General features: G+C 58.4%; 1 protein-coding gene across 2 annotated transcripts in view; it reads right to left on the minus strand.

The window, feature by feature from the left end:
- LOC135272558 (putative GTP-binding protein 6) overlaps nucleotides 1-8,049 on the minus strand; it is a 13,679-nt gene extending 5,630 nt beyond the window's left edge. Inside the window, exons 1-7 of one of the 2 annotated variants that reach the window (XM_064370976.1) lie at nucleotides 7,704-8,049; nucleotides 6,401-6,538; nucleotides 4,457-4,527; nucleotides 3,536-3,666; nucleotides 2,052-2,122; nucleotides 1,041-1,199; nucleotides 115-323 (exon numbers count right to left, since the gene is read on the minus strand). In XM_064370976.1, the coding sequence (XP_064227046.1) occupies nucleotides 115-323; nucleotides 1,041-1,199; nucleotides 2,052-2,122; nucleotides 3,536-3,666; nucleotides 4,457-4,527; nucleotides 6,401-6,538; nucleotides 7,704-8,049 (1,125 nt within the window). Of the gene's footprint in view, nucleotides 1-114; nucleotides 324-1,040; nucleotides 1,200-2,051; nucleotides 2,123-3,535; nucleotides 3,667-4,456; nucleotides 4,528-6,400; nucleotides 6,539-7,084; nucleotides 7,104-7,703 lie in introns of those variants that run through there. The other variant, XM_064370977.1, reaches the window with a different exon arrangement.
- Nucleotides 8,050-19,252: the final 11,203 nt, after the last annotated feature.

Genomic DNA, 19,252 nt, shown 5'->3' on the forward strand with positions numbered 1-19,252 from the left:
GGCCCTGGTCCGAGTGGGTGTCCAAGACCCCGGCCCGTCTCAGTGGGTGTCCGAGACCCCGGGCCCTGTCTCAGTGGGTGTCCGAGAGCCCAGCCCCCCACAGCCCCGACTCACTGACTGGGCCACGTCTTCCAGGGTGGCGGAGAAGGACTCGATGAGGCCGTGTGGCAGCTGGGACAAGAACCCGATGGTGTCCACGTACAGGACGGTCAGGCGTGAGGGCAGCGTGCCCGCGTGGGCCGTGACGTCCAGCATGGCGAACAGCTGGTCCCGCGGCTGCAGGGCGGCGTCTCCCGTCAGCGCCTTGATCAGCGTGGTCTTCCCTGGGAGGGCGTGGAGGTCAGCGGTGCAGGGAGCCATGGTTTCCAACCCCCGGAGCCACACCCGGGCCCTCAGAGTGGAGACCACAGCACCCTCTCGGACAGCTGCACCCCAGCTGACAGGTCCCCGAGCTCCCCGGGCGCCCCCGGGCCACACACTACATGCGGGACTAAGCCACTGCGGCTGCTCTCAGGCCGGATGCAGCAGGGCCGCCGTGTAGACATGGGAGCTGGTGGTGTAGACGGGGGAGCATGAGGTGGTGTGGATGGGAAGATGGTGTAGATGGAGGGAGGCGGTGCTGTGGATGGGTGGGTGTGTGGATGGGGTGGTGGTGCTGTGGATGGGAGGATGGGGTACATGGCACTGTCTCCACAGCCGCTGTACCCACCATGGAGACCACGGGACCCCCTCCCCTGGGCACGTCCTCACCACAGCTGGTGTATGCACCACGGAGACCACGGGACCCCCTCCCCTGGGCACGTCCTCACCACAGTCGGTGTACCCCACCACGGAGACCACGGGACCCCCTCCCCTGGGCACGTCCTCACCACAGTCGGTGTACCCCACCACGGAGACCACGGGACCCCCTCCCCTGGGCACGTCCTCACCACAGTCGGTGTACCCGACCACGGGACCCCCTCCCCTGGGCACGTCCTCACCACAGTCGGTGTACCCCACCACAGAGACCATGGGACCCCCTCCCCTGGGCACGTCCTCACCACAGTCGGTGTACCCCACCACGGAGACCACAGGGAACTGGCGCCGTGTGCGCTGACGCCGCAGCAGGTGCCTCTTCTTCCGAAGCCCGTCCAGGGCCTTCCTGATCTTGGCCTCCTTCTCTTTCAGGAGACGCTGCTGCAACTGCATGAACGATTCTCCTAAAAACGCCCAAGACGGCGGGGCGGTGAGCCAGGCCGGGAAAGGCACGGGAGCGGGCGGTGCCACTGAGGGTCCGCGGGGGCACGGGGGCTGCTCATCCTGCTGCAGCGTTTAGGGGCCCGGCCGCGTTCCCAGCAGCGGCCCCAACACTGTCCCTTTCCCTGAGAAAGGGCTGTGCTCGGCCGGGTGCGGTGGCTCACACCTGTCATCTGGCACTTTGGGAGGCCGAGGCGGGCGGATCATGAGGTCAGGAGTTCGAGACCAGCCTGGCCAACATGGTGAAACCCCGTCTCTACTAAAAATACAAAAATTAGCCAGGCGTGGTGGCATGCGCCTGTAATCCCAGCTACTCGGGAGGCTTCTAAGCAGGGCACAGCCGGGACGTCATCTTGAGGGGGCTCAGTGGGGCCCCTTTAGCACCCTAAGTCCCAGAACCTGGGAATGGGACCTGATTTGGAAACACCATCTTTGTACGAACTCAAGGCATCATCCTAGGTTAGGGTTGCGCCTGAATGCAAAGATCCATGTCCTTCTTAAAAGGCACAGGCTGGAGTGATGTGGCCGCAGGCCAGGGACACCTGGCACCCCAGGAGCCGGGAGAGGCAGGAAGGAGCCTCTGGCGGCTTTTGGTGTCCAGGATGGGCGTGCACAGATTTCTGTTGTTTCAGTCCCCACTTTGTGGCTACTTATGTTGGCAAAACCTCACAGAACCACCACCGTCTCGTGTCTCCTCAGACGTGACCGGGAGACGGAGCCCCCAGCCGGCCCCCACCCTGTCGGAATCCTTCAGGGCAGCTGCTGACAACCACGTTCTCAGGACGCCCCGGGGCGCTGCACCTGGCCAGAGTTACCTGACCCCATGATGTAGCGGGAGCCGGATCCTCCTCGGTGAAGGTGGGCGACATCCCTTTTCAGGTTCGACCTGGAGTGGGAACAGGAGGGGTTCACTCTCCAGGGAAGCTCTCTCCCTCCCAGCAGAGGTGGAGGTGAAGGTGAAGGAGGTCATAAGCCCAGGACACCTGGAGCCCCCAGGAGATGGGAGAGGCAGGAAGGGTCCTCCCCGAGAGCTTCTGGAGGGAACTGGGTGATTCCATTTTACTGGGTTAAATGGTGATGCCCAAAATAGATGTTTATGTCTTGTTCCACACAACCTGTGAATGGGACGTTATTTAGATATAAGGTCTCTGCAAATGTATCTTCAGATGAGGTCACCCTGGATTAGGGTAAGTCTTAAATCCAATGACAGGTGTCCTTCTAGGAGACAGAAGGGGAGGGCCGGGTGCAGTGGCTCACGCCTGTAATCCCAGCACCTTGGCAGGACAAGGCAGGCGGATCACGAGGTCAGGAGATCAAACCATCCTGGCCAAGTAGATCGAACCATCCTGGCCACGGTGAAACCTCATCTCTACTAAAATATTAAAAAAAATAGCCAGGCTTGGTGGTGGGCACCTGTAGTTCCAGCTACTTGGGAGGCTGAGGCAGGAGAATCGCTTGAACCTGGGAGGTGGAGGTAGCGCTGAGCTGAGATCCAGCCACTGCACTCCAGCCTGGGTGACAGGGCAAGACTCTGTCTCAAAAAAAAAAAAAAAATTGTAGACAGACACAGAGGAGAAGGCCACGTGGAGATGGAGTGATGTGGCCACAAGCCAGGGACACCTGGTGCCCCCAGGAGCTGGGAGAGGCAGGAAGGGTCCTCCCCGAGAGCTTCTGGAGGGAACTCGGTGATTCCATTTTACTGGATTAAATAGTGATGCCCCAAATAGATGTTTATGTCTTGTTCACCAGGACCTGTGAATGGGATGTTTTAGAAATAAGGTCTCTGCAAATGTAATTAGTTAAGGATCTTCAGAGGAAGTCACCCTGGATTAGGAAAGTCTTAAATCCAATGACAAGCGTCCTTCTAGGACACAGAAGAGGAGACTCAGACACAGAGGAGGAGCCTACGTGGAGATGGAGGTGGACACTGGAGTGATGTGGCCACAACCAGGGACACCTGGCGCCCCCAGGAGCTGGGAGAGGCAGGAAGGAGCCTTCCCTACAGCCCCCAGAAGGATCTGTCCACATCCTAAAGCCCAGAACCTGTGAATTAGGAGGCCCTCTGGGCAGAAGGGAGGAGCTGGTGTTGGGGCCCCACTGGGCGTGTAGCTCACACGTTGAGTGAGGAGTATCCCAGGCCGAGGGGACCTACCTAGTGGGGAGCGGGGTGGGGTGGGGACACAGCGCCCCCACGGTGCTTTTCTTACTCTAATATAACCCCAAAACCACCACACACGTCAGTACAGAATGGAGGGGCTGCGGGGCGGATGTGACGGTTGGCCTGGGCGTCCCGACGTACCTGAGGAGCGGGATCTCTGCCAGGGCCACCTGCAGCCGGGCCTCCTTCGTGCGGGCGTTGCAGCGGAAAATGTGCAGCACGATGGTGAAGCGGTCAAACACCTCCACGCCCCAGGCGGCTTCCAGTTCTTTCTAGAGAAGGAGAGAGTGAGCCGGGCGCGGTGGCTCATGTCTGCAATCCCAGCACTTTGGGAGGCTGAGGCCGGCAGACCACCTGAGGTCAGGAGTTCGAGACCAGCGTGGCCAAAATACTGAAATCCTGTCTCTACTAAAAATACAAAAATTAGCCACGTGTGGTGGTGGGCGCCTGTCATCCCAGCTACTCGGGAGGTTGAGGCAGGTGAATCGCTTGAACCCGGGAGGCAGGGGTTGCAGTGAGCTGAGATCGCGCCACTGCACTCTAGCGTGGGTGACAGAGCAGGACTGTGTCTCAAAAAACAAAAACGGGGCCGGACGCAGTGGCTCACGCCTGTCATCCCAGCATTTTGGCAGGCCACGGTGGGTGGATCACGATATCAGGAATTTAAGTCCAGCCTGGCCAACATAGTGAAACCCCATTTCTACTAAAAATACAGAAAGAAGCCGGGCATGGTGGCGGGCGCCTGTAATCCTAGCTACTTGGAAAGCTGAGGCAGGAGAATCGCTTGAACCCGGGATGCGGAGGTTGAAGTGAGCCGAGATTGTGGTGACACTGCCCTCCAACTTGAGTGACAGAGTGAGACTCTGTCAAAAAAAAAAAGAGAAAATGAGAAGCCAGAGGGGAAGGCCAGGCCCTGGTGGCCAGCCTCACGGGGAGGAAGACGTTCCATCACGCCTTAAAGCCACTATCACCTTATCTGGCCCCTGCCTGGCGGGACGCCGTGGCGTCCACTCCTTCACCGCGTGGAGCGTGAGCAAACGGCAAAGCCACGTTCTGGGATACCTTGGTCGGGGCAGCCATCCTGTCCACATTCAGGAAGACGCACGTGATGTCTGGAGATCCTCGGATCCTCTCTAAAGAAAGGGGGGTCGTGTCAGCGGCCGGCCGGCCGGGCCTGTGGACTGCGGTACGAGCCACGAGGCCCTTTGCGGGGTGCGCCGTGGAGGGCGCAGTTCACAGACGTCCCCGACTTCCTGAGCCCCAGACCCAGGATCCAGGAAAGCGGCGTCGGAGGGGGTCTGTCTCTAGGGGTGTGTGTTTCACGTACACAGATGTGTACACGGTGAACACATCCCGGCGGAGACACACACACAAGGTAAACATTCCAACATGGATACACACATCTCACACACACACATGCACACATGGTGAACGCATCCCGGCGGGGACGGACACACACACACACACACACACACACACACGGTGAACACATTCCGACACGGACAGACGCATCTACACACACACACACACGGAACACATCCCAGTGGGGACACACACACCCACAGTAAACACATCCCAGTGGGGACACACACACCCACGGTAAACACATCCCAACAGGGACACACACATCTCACACACACATGATGAACACATCCCAGTGGGAACACACACACATACACACGGAACACATCCCAGTGGGGACACACACACACACACACGGTAAACGCATCCCAGCAGAGAGACACACACACACACACACACGCACACACACACGGTGAACACATTCCGAGACGGACAGACGCATCTACACACACACACACACGGAACACATCCCAGTGGGGACACACACACCCACGGTAAACACATCCCAATAGGGACACACACATCTCACACACACATGGTGAACGCATCCCAGCGGGGACACACACACACACACAGACACGGTGAACACATTCCGAGACGGACAGACGCATCTACACACACACACACACACACGGAACACATCCCAGTGGGGACACACACACACTCACACACGGAACACATCCCAGTGGGGACACACACACAGGCACACATGGTAAATGCATCCCAGCAGAGACACACACACACACAGTGAACACATCGTGACGGGGCAGACAGACACACGGTGGACACATCCCGGCAGAGACACACACACACAAGGTAAACACATCCCAACAGGGACAGACACATCTCACACATACACACACACGGGGAACACATCCCAACAGGGACACGCACATCTCACACACATGCACACACGGTAAACACATCTCAACAGGGACAGACACATCTACACACAAACACACACACATACGAACACATCCCAGTGGGGACACACACACGGTGGACACATCCCAGTGGGGACACACACACGTGGTGAACACATCCTAGTGGCGACACACACACACACGGAACACATCGCAGTGGGGACCCACCCCCCCACACACACACAGGGAACACATCGTGACAGGGACACACACCCACACACATGGTGAACACATCCCAGTGGGGACACACAGACACACACACGGTGGACACATCCCAGTGGGGACACACACGCGGTGAACACATCCTAGTGGGGACACACACACACACACACACACGGAACACATCGCAGTGGGGACCCACCCCCCCACACACACACAGTGAACGCATCGTGACAGGGACACACACCCACACACACGGGGAAGGCATCCCAGTGGGGACACACAGACACACACGCGGTGAACACATCCTAGTGGAAGCGCCAGGGCCCCACGCGGGACCCCACGCTGAGAGAGTCTGTGTGGCGGGGACACAGGTCCAGCCTCCCATGCCTCCGGCTCCTCCTGACGTGGGCTCCCAGCTCACCTGGACCACCCACTCATGGGGCCGCCTCCCGTCTGGCCCAGCGAGACCCCCGTCCTTCCACGCGTCCGGGTTGAATGTTCTCGGGAGCAGCGGACGGGAAAGGAGGTCTGGGGAGGGGGCAGGTGTGGACGGACTCACCTGTCAGGTGCTCAAAGTTCCCTTTGCCAAAGACGAGCTTCTTGTCCGGCGTTTTGGTGGACACGACCATCGTCTGCACCACGGACCAGCCGTCCAGCGTGTGCACCAGTGCCGTGGCCTCTGCTACCTGCCACTCAGCTGCGGGGACACAAGGGCCACCGTCAGGGGCGCTTCCTTTTGGGGTAGGCCCGGCGCCCCGTGCACACCTGCTCGGCGTGGCCTCCTCGTGGCCTTCACCATAGGGCCTCTCTAGGCATCTGGCTGCGGACGGACGCTGCAGCCACCATGGGACACGAGGGCTCCCCACCTGGCCTTACATAAGATTTGGGCTCCAGGAGGACGCAGCAGGGAACTGGGGAGCTAGGGGTGCTCAGGGATGGCTCGGGAACCACGGGCAGGGTTGTGGGCAGAGGCAGGAGCTCTGGGCGCTGTTCTGAGCAGTTTGCGGCTTCCGCTGTCCCAAGAGTTGCCCATTTTGGAAAACACCCATGAAAGAGAAGGGCTCATCGGCTACAGGGGCTTCCAGGGGAGATGTCCACCGTCTTGAGGCTCTGGCACCTGCAGTGACCGGGGGACTGGGGAGACTCTGGCACCTGCAGGGACTGGGGGACTGGGGCGGGGGACTCGACACTGATGCTCTGCTGGACGCCCTCCCTTCCCTGAGCCCAAAAACACTGTGCCTACCTCAAACCCAGGGCAAGAGAAACAGGAAGTCAAGACCAAGACCCCGCCCACCCCACCCCACCCCACCCCACCCCACCCCACCCCAGAGACTTCTCCCAATAAGCTCCTCCCCCCAAAGCCCCGCCCACGCACTTCTACCTATGAGATCCTCGCCTCCGCCCCCGAAGCCCCGCCCTTTCACCATGAGCTCCTCCCCCGAAGCCCCGCCCATGCACCTCCACCTATGAAATCCTCCCCTCAGAGCCCCGCCCCTTCAGAGTCACGCCCTTGCATCTCCACCCATCAGGTCCTCTCCTCAGCGTCTCGCCCCTGAAGCCCCGCCCCCTACGTCGCCACTTGAGATCGTCCCCCCAGAGCCCCCGCCCCTGCGTCTCCACCTATGAGGGTCTTCCGTCAGAGCCGCGCCCCTCAATCTCCACCTATGAGATCGTCCCCTCAGCGCCCCGGCCCTGCGCCTCCACCAATGAGCTTGTCCCCAGGGCCCCGCCCCTCAATCTCCACCTATGAGATTGTCCCCCCAGCGCCCGCCCCTGCGCCTCCACCAAGGAGACCCTCCCGCAGGGGCCCGCCCGCAGATCGCCAGCTCCTGTTTCTCGCCTGCAACCCCCGCCGCGGTCACCTTGCGTCATGTGCGGCTTCCCCGGGCCCCACTTGACATCGGGGTGGACCAGACACACGCGCTGGGTCCCCGCCGGCAGCAGAGGCTCCCTCTGCAGCAGCTCCTCCTCTGCGTCCTCGTCCGCGTCTTCCGACTCCTCGTCGTCTCCCGGGCAGCTTCGGGCCCCGTCCGCCCGCAGGCCTCGCCCTCGGCCCCATGGCCCCTCCAGATTCCCGGGGCCCCCGCGGCCGACAGCGGCGAGACCGCGCGCGGGGCATGATGGCGCTGGTGCCCTCGGTACAGGTCGGCTGCGGCACACGGGGGAGAGCCGGAGCCGCGGGCGTACGGCGGCCCGCAGGGCCCACATGGCGTGTCGAGCGGCTGCGCGATGGGGCGGTGCTGCCTGCGGGCCGCTCCTCGTCACGTGCTGGTGATTGGCGTGCGGCCGGCGCGGCTCCCCAGTGCCACGCCCCAGCACGGGGCGTGCTCCTCATTGGTCGTCCCACATCACGTGCTGTTGATTGGCGGGTGCCGCGGGCGGGGGAGGTGGGGCCGAGCAGCTTTTTGATTGGCGTGAGGTGGGGCGGCTCCCCAGCGCCACGCCCCGGCACGGGGCTTGCTACTCATCGGCCGTCCCGCATCACGTGCTGGTGATTGGCGTGCGGCCGGGGCGGCTCCCCAGTGCCGCTCCCCGGCACGGGGCGTGCTCCTCATTGGTCGTCCCGCATCACATGCTGTTGATTGGCGGGTGCCGCGGGCGGGGGAGGCGAGGCCGAGCAGCTTTTTGATTGGCGTGAGGTGGGGCGGTTCCCCAGGGCCACGCCCCGGCACGGAGCTTGCTACGCATGGGCTGTCCCGCATCACGTGCTGGTGATTGGCGTGCGGCCGGGGCGGGCTCCCCAGGCCACACCCCGGCACGGGGCGTGCTCCTCATTGGTCGTCCCGCGTCACGTGCCGGTGATTGGCGTGTGCCGCACGCGGGGAGGCGGGGCCGAGCCGCTTTTTGTTCCGCGTGAGCCGCTCCCGGCAGACCCAGCGCCGGCTGCGGTTTTCACCTTCGTGGGTGCCGGACCCCGAGTCTCGACGGCGCTGCTGTCACCTACCGAGTCCTCGCTCCCGTCCCGCGCGGGGTGGGGGTCCAAGTGCCACTGCAGGGTCCCCAACGCCGCTCGGGGGTCCCCGCGTCTGTCTTGGGGGCTCGAGTCCAGCCCTGGGGGTCTGGACGCCGCTCAGGGGTCCCCGCGTCTGTCTTGGGGGCTCGAGTCGTGCGTTGGGGGTCCCCGGTGCGGCCCGGGGGTCCCCACGTCTGTCTTGGGGTTCTGAGTCCAGCGCTGGGGGTCCCCGGTGCCGCCCGGGGTTCCCCCGCATCTGCTTTGGGGTCTCGAGTACCGCCTTGTGGGTCCCAGACGATGCCCAGGAGTCCCCACGTTTGCCTTGGGGGCTCGAGTCTCGCCCTGGGGGTCCCGGACGCCTCCGAGGAGTCCCCGCATCTGCTTTGGGGGTTAAGTCACGCTGTGGGGGTTCCGGACGCCGGCCGGGGGTCCCCGCGTCTGCCTTGGGGGTTCGAGTTTCGCCCTGGGGGTCCCGGACGCCTCCTAGGAGTCCCCACGTCTGCTTTGGGGGTTCGAGTCTCACCCTGGGGGTCCAGGACGCCTACCAGGAGTCTCCACGTCTGCTTTGGGGATTCGAGTTTCGCCCTGGGGGTCCAGGACCCCGGTCAGGGGTCCCCAAGTCTGCCTTGGGGGCCAGAGTCCGGCTCTGGGGGTCCCGGATGCCGCCCGGGGTTCCCCTGCATCTGCTTTGGGGACTCGAGTACCGCCTTGTGGGTCTCAGACGCTACCTAGGGGTCCCCACGTTTGCCTTGGGGGCTCGAGTCTCGCCCTGGGGGTCCCGGACGCCTCCGAGGAGTCCCCGCATCTGCTTTGGGGGTTAAGTCACGCTGTGGGGGTTCCGGACGCCGGCCGGGGGTCCCCGCGTCTGCCTTGGGGGTTCGAGTTTCGCCCTGGGGGTTCCGGACGCCTCCTAGGAGTCCCCACGTCTGCTTTGGGGGTTCGAGTCTCACCCTGGGGGTCCAGGACGCCTACTAGGAGTCTGCACGTCTGCTTTGGGGATTCGAGTTTCACCCTGGGGGTCCAGGACCCCGGTTAGGGGTCCCCCAGTCTGCCTTGGGGGCTTGAGTCCAGCTCTGGGGGTCCCGGACGTCGTCCAGGGGTCCCCAAGTCTGCCTTGGGGGCCAGAGTCCGGCTCTGGGGGTCCCGGATGCCGCCCGGGGTTCCCCCGCGTCTGCCTTGGGGGCTCGAGTACCACCTTGGGGTTCCCAGACGCTACCCAGGGGTCCTCACGTCTCCCTTGGGGGTTTGAGTGTCGTCCTGGGAGTCCCGGATGGCGCCCAGGGGTCCCCACGTTTGCCTTGGGGGCTTGAGTCTCACCCTGGGGGTCCCGGACGCCTCCCAGGAGTCCCCACGTCTCCCCACGTCTCCCCACGTCTCCCCACGTCTCCCCACGTCTGCTTTGGGGGTTCGAGTCTCGCCCTGGGAGTCCAGGACGCCGGTCAGGGGTCCCCCAGTCTGCCTTGGGGGCTGGAGTCCAGCTCTGGGGGTCCCGGACACCTCCCAGGAGTCCCCACGTCTGCTTTGGGGGTTCGAGTCTCGCCCTGGGGGTCCAGGACCCCGGTCAGGGGTCCACCAGTCTGCCTTGGGGGCTTGAGTCCAGCTCTTGGCGTCCCGGACGGCGCCCAAGAGTCACCGCGGCTGCCTCAGGCCTCGAGTCCAGCCCAGGGGTCCCTGAGTCTACACTGGAGGCTGGAGTCCAGCCCTGAGGGTTTTCACTGCTGCCTGGGGGGCTTGGATGGGATCCAGGGAGGCTGAGTCCAGCCCTCAGCAGGAGGTCTTGCGTTTTGTTTTTTTTTTAGACAGTGTCACTCTGTCACCCAGGCTGCAGTGCAGGGGCGCCATCTCGGCTCACTGCAGCCTCCGCCTCCCGGGTTCAAGCCCTGCTCCTGCCTCAGTCTCCGGAGTCGCTGGGATTACAGGTTTGCACCAGCACGCCCGGCTAGTTTTTGTATTTTTAGTACAGACGACGTTTCCTCTTGTTGTCCAGGCTGGTCTCGAACTCCTGACCCTGTGATCCCCCCACCTCTGCCTCCCAAGGTGCTGCGATGACGGGCGTGAGCCACCGCGCCCGGCGGGGGTCTTTCGTTTTTCAGGAAGTCAGTTGTGGTTGGCATGTTCTGGAAGCGTCTGCAGGAAACTCGGGGCATTCTGGTATTTGAGGAGTGGCTGCTAAAACCCCTCATTGTAGGACCCCGGTATCCCAGCTGCTAACGACCCACCGGACAGCCCTCCAGGGCCTGGATTGGCGGCGACAATGGTGGCAGTTTCAGCCTGAAGTCCCTAGAAGGGACAGGTGACTGTAGCCTGCGCCTCGGAGAAAACTACCCTCCCGTTTTCCTTCTGTGAAACAAGCGCGTCATTCGTTCAAAACCACCTGCACCTGGGTTTTTGCTTGATCTCACTTGGCCTCTGAATCTCTACTTCCTCCAAACTCGTCCACCTTTTTTTTTTAATTGCATTTTAGGTTCTGGGGTACATGTGAAGAACGTGCAAGATTGTTGCATGGGTTTTTTTTTTTTTTTTTTTTTTTTTTTTTTAAAAAAACCTAGTTCTTGTACAGGCTGGAGTGCAATGGTGCCACGTGGCTCACTGCAACATCAGCCTCCTGGGTTCAAGCGATTCTCCTGCCTCAGCCTCCCGAGTAGTTGGGATTACAGGCGCCCACCACCACGCCCGGCTAATTTTTGTATTTTTGGTAGAGATGGGGTTTCACCACATTGGTCAGGCTGGTCTCGAACTCCTGACCTCAAGTGATCCGGCCGCCTCGGTCTCCCAATCAAAGGGCTGGGATTACAGGCGTGAGCCGCCGTGCCCGGCCGAATTCAGATTATTTTTAACACTGCTGAACTCAGAATTGGTGTGGCGGGCTGTGTGGGTGTGTGTGTGGGGTCGGGGGTGTGTGTGTGGCCCGCGTGTGTGTGTGGAGGTGTGTGGAGTGTGTGGGTGTGTGTGGGGGGGGTGGGAGTGGTGGGGCATGGGGTGTGTGGTGTGTGTGTGTGTGTGTGTGGGAGTGGGAGTGTGGGGGGGCACGAGGTGTATGGGTCCGTGTGTGTAGCTTTGTGTGGGTGGGGTGTGTGTGGGGTGTGTGTGGGTGTGGTCTGTGTTTGTGTGTGGGGGTGTGTGTGGGGTGTGTGTGTGTGTGATCCGTGTGTGGGGGAGTGGGGGGCGGTGTGTGGGTCTGTGTGTGTGCGTGGGGTGTGTGTGTGTCGGGTGTGTGTGTGTGGTCCGTGTGTGTGTGTGTCTGTGTGTGTGGGGTCTGTGGGGGTGTGTGTGGGTGTGTGGGTGGGAGGTGTGTGTGGTCCGTGTGTGGGGGTGTGTGTGCATGTGGGGTGTGTGGGGGTGTGTGGGGGTGGTCCGTGTGTGTGGGTGGTCCGTGTGTGTGGGGGTGTGTGGGTGGTGTGTGTGTGGTCCGTGTGTGGGGGGGTGTCTGTGCGTGTGGGGTGTGTGGGGGTGGGTATGTGTGGTCCATGTGTGTGTGTGGGGGGTGTGTGTGTGTGGTCCGTGTGTGGGGGAGTGGGGGGGGCGCGGGTGTGTGTCTGTGGTCCGTGTGTGGGGGAGTGGGGGGGGCGCAGGTGTGTGGGTCCATGTGTGTGCCATTGTGTGTACTGGTTCCTATCCTTTGTGTGTGTGTGGTATGTAGGTGGTCCGTGTGCATGGGTAGGGGGTGGGTGTATGTGTGTGTGGTCCGTGTGTGTGTGCGCGTGGGATGTGTGGGGGTGGGGGTGTGGGGGACTGTGGGGTGTGTGTGGGTGGGGGGTGTGTGTGCATGTGGGGTCTGTGGGGGTGGTCCGTGTGTGTGGGTGTGGGTGTGGTTGGTGTGTGTGTGGTCCGTGTTTGTGTGGGTGTGAGGGAGTGGGAGTGTGGGTGTCACGGGGTGTGTGGGTCTGTGTATGTTTGTGTGTGTGGGTCCATGTGTGTGCCTTTGTATGTGTGTGTGTGCGCGTGGGGTCTGTGTGTGTGTGGTGGGGAGTGGGGGGAGTGTGGGGGGGCTCAGGTGTGTGTGTGGGTCCGTGTGTATGGCTTTGTGTGGGTGGGTGGGTGGGGGTGTGTGTGTGTGTGTGTGGGTGGTCCGTGTGTGTGTGTGGGTGGGTGATGTGTGTGTGGTCCGTGTGTGTGTGGGTATGTGTGAGGGAGTGGGAGTGTGGGGGTCACGGGGTGTGTGGGTCTGTGTATCTTTGTGTGTGGGGGTCCGTGTGTGTGCCTTTGTGTGTGTGCGCCTTTGTGTGTGTGTGCGCGCGTGGGGTCTGTGTGTGTGGGGGGGAGTGTGGGGGGGCTCGGGTGTGTGTGTGGGGAGTGTGGGGGGCTCGGGTGTGTGTGTGTGGGTCCGTGTGTATGGCTTTGTGTGTGTGTGGGTGTGTGCGCACGCGTGTCGGGTCTGTGTGGGTGGGGAGTGCGGGGTCTCGGGTGTGTCTGTGTGTGGGTCCGTGTGGCTTTGTGGGTGTGGTGTGTGGTCCGTGTGTGTGTGTGTGCGTGTGGGGTCTGTGTGGGGGGCATGGGGTGTGTGTGCGCCTTTGTGTGTGCGTGCGTGTGGGGTCTGTGTGGGGGTGGAAGTGGGGGGCTCGGGTGTGTGTGTGGCTTCATGTGTGTGTCGCTTTGTGTGTGTGGGTGGTCCGTGTGTGGGGGTGTGTGTAGGTGGGGATTGTGTGTGTGTGGTTGGGAGGTGTGTGTGCGTGTGGGGTCTGTATGGGGGTGGGAGTGTGGGGGGGCTTCAGTGTGTGTGGGGGGGCTTCGTGTGTGTGTGTGTGTGTGGCTTTGTGTGTGTGGGTGGGAGGTGTGTGTGGGTGGTCCGTGTGTGGGGGTGTGTGTGTGGGTGGGGGTTGTGTGTGTGGTTGGGAGGTGTGTGCGTGTGGGGTATGTGTGGGGGTGGGAGTGTGGGGGCATGGGGTGTGTGTGGGTGTGTGTGAGGGAGTGGGAGTGTGGGGGGCACTGGGTGTGTGGGTCCGTGTGTGTAACTTTGTGTGTGTGTGTGTGTGGTCTGTGTGTGTGTGCGTGTGGGGTCGGTGTGTGGGGGAGTGTGGGACAGCGTGGGGTGTGTGAGGGAGTGGGAGTGTGGGGGGCACAGGATGTGTGGTTCCATGTGTGTAGCTTTGTGTGTGTGCCTGTGTGTGTGTGTGGTGTGTAGGTGGTCCGTGTGTGGGTGGGGTGTGTGTGGGTGTGGGGGTTGTGTGTGTGCGTGTGGGGGAGTGTGGGGGGCATCGGGGGTGTGTGTGTGTGTGTGAGGGAGTGGGAGTGGGGGGGCACGGGGTGTGTGGGTCCGTGTGTGTAGCTTTGTGTGTGTGCCTTTGTGTGTCCGTGTGTGTGTGTGTAGTGGTTCCTATCCTTCAGCATCTGGTCCCCGCGCCGTCTGAGCCATGGCGAGGGCATGGGGGGCACCGGCAGAAGGCGGGTCAGTGAGTGAGCTCAGGAAAGCACCACGCAGCCCCGGGTCCTTTTGAGGGTGAGCTCTGGGTGAGGGGGACACGCGGGTCGGGGTTGCGGGGCTGGTGAGTGGCAGTCAGAGCTGGCTCGGGACTCGGGCGCCACCTGGTGTCCGCTCGGAGCCGTTTCTGCGCCTGGTCTTCTTTTAGAGGTAAAAAGCCACGTGGCTCCGGCCTGTAACCCCAGCGCTCTGGGCCGCGACGCGGGAGGATCGCCGGAGGTCAGCAGTTCGAGACCAGCCTGGGCAACACGGCGACACCGTTTTCTCTGTAAGAAAAATTTAAAAATTAGCTGCGGGCGCGGTGGCTCACACGTGTAATCCCAGCACTGTGGGAGGCTGAGGTGGGCGAATCACTTGAGGTCAGGAGTTCCAGACCAACCTGAGCAACGCCCCATACACTCCACACCCCCACACACCCCACACCCCCCCCACACCCCCAAACACACACCCCACTGCACTCCAGCCAGGGCAAGCCACCTGTCCCCCGGCGCTGCTCTCCCAGTGTTTTTGGGAGATGGGGGAGGGGAACGTTGCGTGGATTAACTTTCTTGCTAATAAGGTGGTGAATGTCTTTTTTGTTGTTGTTTTTCTTTTTGAGGCAGAATTTCGGTCTCGTCGCCCAGGCTGGAGTGCAGTGGCACAGTCTCGGCTCAGCACAATTTCTGCCTCCCTGGTTCAAGGCATTCTCCTGCCTCAGCCTCCCGAGTAGCTGGGATCACAGGCATGCATCACCACGCCCGGTTAATTTTTGTTTTTTTCGTAGAGACGGGGTTTCACCATGTTGGCCAGGATGGTCTCAAACACCTGACCTGAGGTGATCCGCCTGCCTAGGCCTCCCAAGTGCTGGGATGACAGGCGTGAGCCACCGCACTCGGCCAAGATTTTCTCTTTACAGTAGCAGTAGCTTCTCATTATTTAGGGTAGAGATAGTCTGTAGAATCATAGCAAATACTGAATCAGCAAATACGAAGCCATGGGTTATAGGGGAAATACAGAGTTAGGTTCCAGTGAGCAACTGGTCTCAAGCATTTTGGCAGCTAATCCGTACCTAGGCTTGTTTCATATGCGTTTCTGTTTACAGACACTTTATTGAATAGATGTTTTCGATGCATTCACTTTGACCCCACAGTCAACAGCACTACCACTCAGGCCTGGGCAAAGCTTCCCTAACATATGTGTTTTATCTGTGAGACATCACACGTTTCCTTTTAAGAACACTCAACAGTATTTCAGCAGTATGATTGTGGTTTTTTGTTTGTTTGAGATGGAGTTTTGCGGTTGTTTGCACATTGAACGCATGTTTGCATGTGTGCAAGGCGTTTCCACAATCATGCATCCAAATTCACACCTGCAAGCTCACACACGCGCGTCTGCATTTGCAGGCATGCAGCCATGTGTGCACACGTGCATTCAGATGCGTGAGTGCATGCAAACACACACACATCATGGACACATACAAGCCATGTGTATGCATACTGAGACACGCTGAGGCACACTGACGTGTGTATAATAGAATCAAAACCGGGTGGTTGCATTTGGCCTCTTCAGACTCAGCAGATGCACAATACAATCCATTACTTTTGGTCCGAAGGGGCTCCTGCCTCCTGACTTCTGATTCAGGGATGCCTCCGTTTCCCTTGTGACACTGGATCTTGAACCTTGTGACACACACCTCTCTCCCTGGCAATAAAATAAAAAGAATGGCTAGCTCCTGCAGCACCTGATAAACCGACTTTGTGACATTCCGCCATTGTTCTGCCTCTGCTGATAAGCCAACCCTGTGACACTGGACCTCGGACCTTGTGACATCACCCACACCACACCCACCCCTCCCTACCCGACCCTGAGTCTGCCACCCCCGGGTGACTGAACAGCCACGTTGCTCACACAAAGCCGGGTTGGGGGTCTCTTCATTCAGTGTGCGTTTAACAGTCGCCATTGCCACAACTCTGGCTAATGAGGTCATGACCCTGATGAGAGGGCCCCGTGGTCCTTCGGGGGAAGCTGTGAATGAAAATCCTCCCAGCCTGATGCGGGTGTCAAGATGGGCTGCTCATTTGATCTTCTGTCTCACGGGCATCTGAAGCCACGCCAAGCTTGCCACACGTGGCTACGTGTGTGTGACCCTCTCGGCAACTTCAGGGCGGTCAGAAGCTTCACACACACGATCCTGTAAGGAGCCATCATCGCCAAATGCTTCCCTCCCCTAAGCACACACCTTCCCTCTTCTGTATCCGTCTCTCTGCTTTCAGCTCAGCCTGACAGTTTGCCTGCTCTTTCTTTCTTTCTTCTCTATTTCTTTTTCTTTATTTCATTCCTTCCTTCCTCCTTCCCTTCTTTTTCTTTTGTCTTTTTCTCTCTTTCTCTCTCTTTCTAGTCCAATCTAATGTCAATCAATGAATCTATGTATGTCTATTATCTATTCATTAACCATCTAATACACTTGTGTATTATGTCATGAAATTGTCTATTATCTATTTCCATCTGTCATCTACAGCGTATCCAATCTATGCATATCTAAATGCCTGTTATTATGTATTGATCATCTAACCTATGTCTTATCTATGACTCTCAATCACCAGTTATCGATCTGTATCATTTGTTATTTACCTGTTGTCGATCAGTTATCTAATTTACCTGTTACCTACATCATGGACCTATCATCTCTCAGTCACCTAGTGTATAAATCTATCTTATGTACCTGTGCATCTATGTCCGTCTGTATCCAGATCCAATTCAGCATGTGTGTCCATGCCTGTGCCTGTATGTGAGTGTGTGACCATATCTATTTTATACATCCTTCTCTATTCATTTCTTTGCCTATATCTGTCTATATCCACCTATCTACGCCCAGGGCTGTGTGTGTCCCTAGATCTAAATCCATTTCTGTTTCCTCTCTTCCTATTGGAAGAGTAAATTCAGCAACAAGTAAATTCATGGATCTTAATTAATTCTCAGTAATGTCTCTTTTATTTATTTATCTATCTATCTATTTATTTATTTTTGAGACGGAGTCTCGCTCTGTCGCCCAGGCTGGACTGCAGTGGTGTGAGCTCAGCTCACTGCGACCTCCGACTCCCTGGTTCAAGTGATTCTCCTGCCTCAGCCTTCCGAGTAGCTGAGATTACAGGCACCCGCCACCACGCCCGGCTGATTTTTGTATTTCACTGTCTTGGCTAGGCTGGTCTTGAACTCCTGAACTGATGATCCACTTGCCTCAGTCTCCCAAAGTGCTGGGATTACAGGCATGAGCCACAGCGCCTGGCAATTCTCCCTATTTCTCATAAGACAACAGAAGACATGAGGCTTGGAGAAGGAGAATTTAATGGGAAGCAATGGCTCTATTTAGGGTGTTTCATTGTTTAAAGCATTAGCGCTGGGGTAACACTTTCAGCATCCTGGGGTACAGTAGCTTTTTCTTTGTTTGTTCTGAGACGGAGTTTCACTCTTGTTGCCCAGGCTGGAGTGCAGTGGCGCGATCTGGGCTCACCTCCACCTCCCAGGTTCAAGCAATTCTCTGCCTCAGCCTCCTGAGTAGCTGGGATTACAGGCGCCCGCCACCATTCCCTGGCTAGTTTTTGTATTTTTAGTAGAGATGGGGTTTCACCATGTTGGCCAGGCTGGTCTTGAGCTACTGACCTCGTGATCCACCGGCATCTGCCTCCTAAAGATGACAGGTGTCAGCCACCGTGCCCAGCCACGTACAGAGCTTTTTATCCAACTCCATTTCTCCATCTGAATAGGAAGCAGAGATCACTCTCAGCAAACTGACACAAGAACAGAAAATCAAATACCACATGTTCTCACTCATAGGTGGGTGTTGAACAATGAGAACACATGGACACAGGGAGGGGAGCATCACACACTGGGGTCTTTTGGGGGGAAATAGGGGAGGGACAGCGGGAGGTGGGGAGTTGGGGACAGATAGCATGGGGAGAAATGCCAGATACAGGTGAAGGGGAGGAAGGTAGCAGATCACACTGCCATGTGTGTACCTATGCAACAATCCTGCATGTTCTTCACATGTACCCCAGAGTCTAAAACGCAATATATATATATATATATATATATTTTTTTTTTTTAAAAAAGAAGCAGAGATCCTGCCTTTGTGTTTTCTGAATTCTTATCATTCTTGTGTAGGAGATTGTCTTCAGATCATCCCCAGCAAAGAAAGGGGGGAGGTTGGGGAAAAAGAAAAGAAAAGAAAAGAAAAAGCTTAATGGCCTCCAGCAAGATTCCCCACTGTGTTTTCTCCTGAAGCGTCACCACAGGACGTCTTTGTCAAACAGGGTCTCTGTATCGTCTGCCTTATCAGTTAGGCGAACGCCACTTTCTTCCCTCTCTAGGACGACAGAGTTGCACTCTGCCCTCAATCTGAGGAACGTGTGGAATGCAGGGGTCAGCCGAAGTCACAGCCCGGAGTCAAAGAAACACTTAACATTCCCTATGTGCAAGGCTGCGCTCACAAAACGCCCTCTTTTATGCCCTATTTTTAAAGCGTTGCCTGAAAAATAAAGACTTGTGGGACTAACACAGCCAAGTGTTCATCCTTTTGAGACTCCATCTCAAAAAATAAGAGAGAGACAGAGACAGAAAGACTGAGAATTAATTGAGAAGATCCATGGATTTATTTGTTGATGAATGTATGCTTCCAACAGATATTGTCAGCGGTGGGCCAGCTGCTGGTTTTTCACCTGACGCAGAGCCAGGGAGAAAACGCAGAAGCAATGGAGGGGAAAGACAGTCACAGAAAGGAAACAGGAATGGATTTAGACCTGACAGATACAGATAGGAAACAGGAATGGATTTAGATCTGACAGATACAGATAGGAAACAGGAATGGATTTAGACCTGACAGATACAGATAGGAAACAGGAATGGATTTAGATCTGACAGATACAGATAGGAAACAGGAATGGATTTAGACCTGACAGATACAGATAGGAAACAGGAATGGATTTAGATCTGACAGTCACAGATAGGAAACAGGAATGGATTTAGATCTGACAGATACAGATAGGAAACAGGAAGGGATTTAG

The sequence above is a fragment of the Aotus nancymaae genome, unplaced genomic scaffold (genome assembly GCF_030222135.1).
Source record: "Aotus nancymaae isolate 86718 unplaced genomic scaffold, 86718_ANA_hifiasm-v0.15.2.pri h1tg000111l, whole genome shotgun sequence".
Classification (NCBI taxonomy): Eukaryota; Metazoa; Chordata; class Mammalia; order Primates; family Aotidae; genus Aotus; species Aotus nancymaae.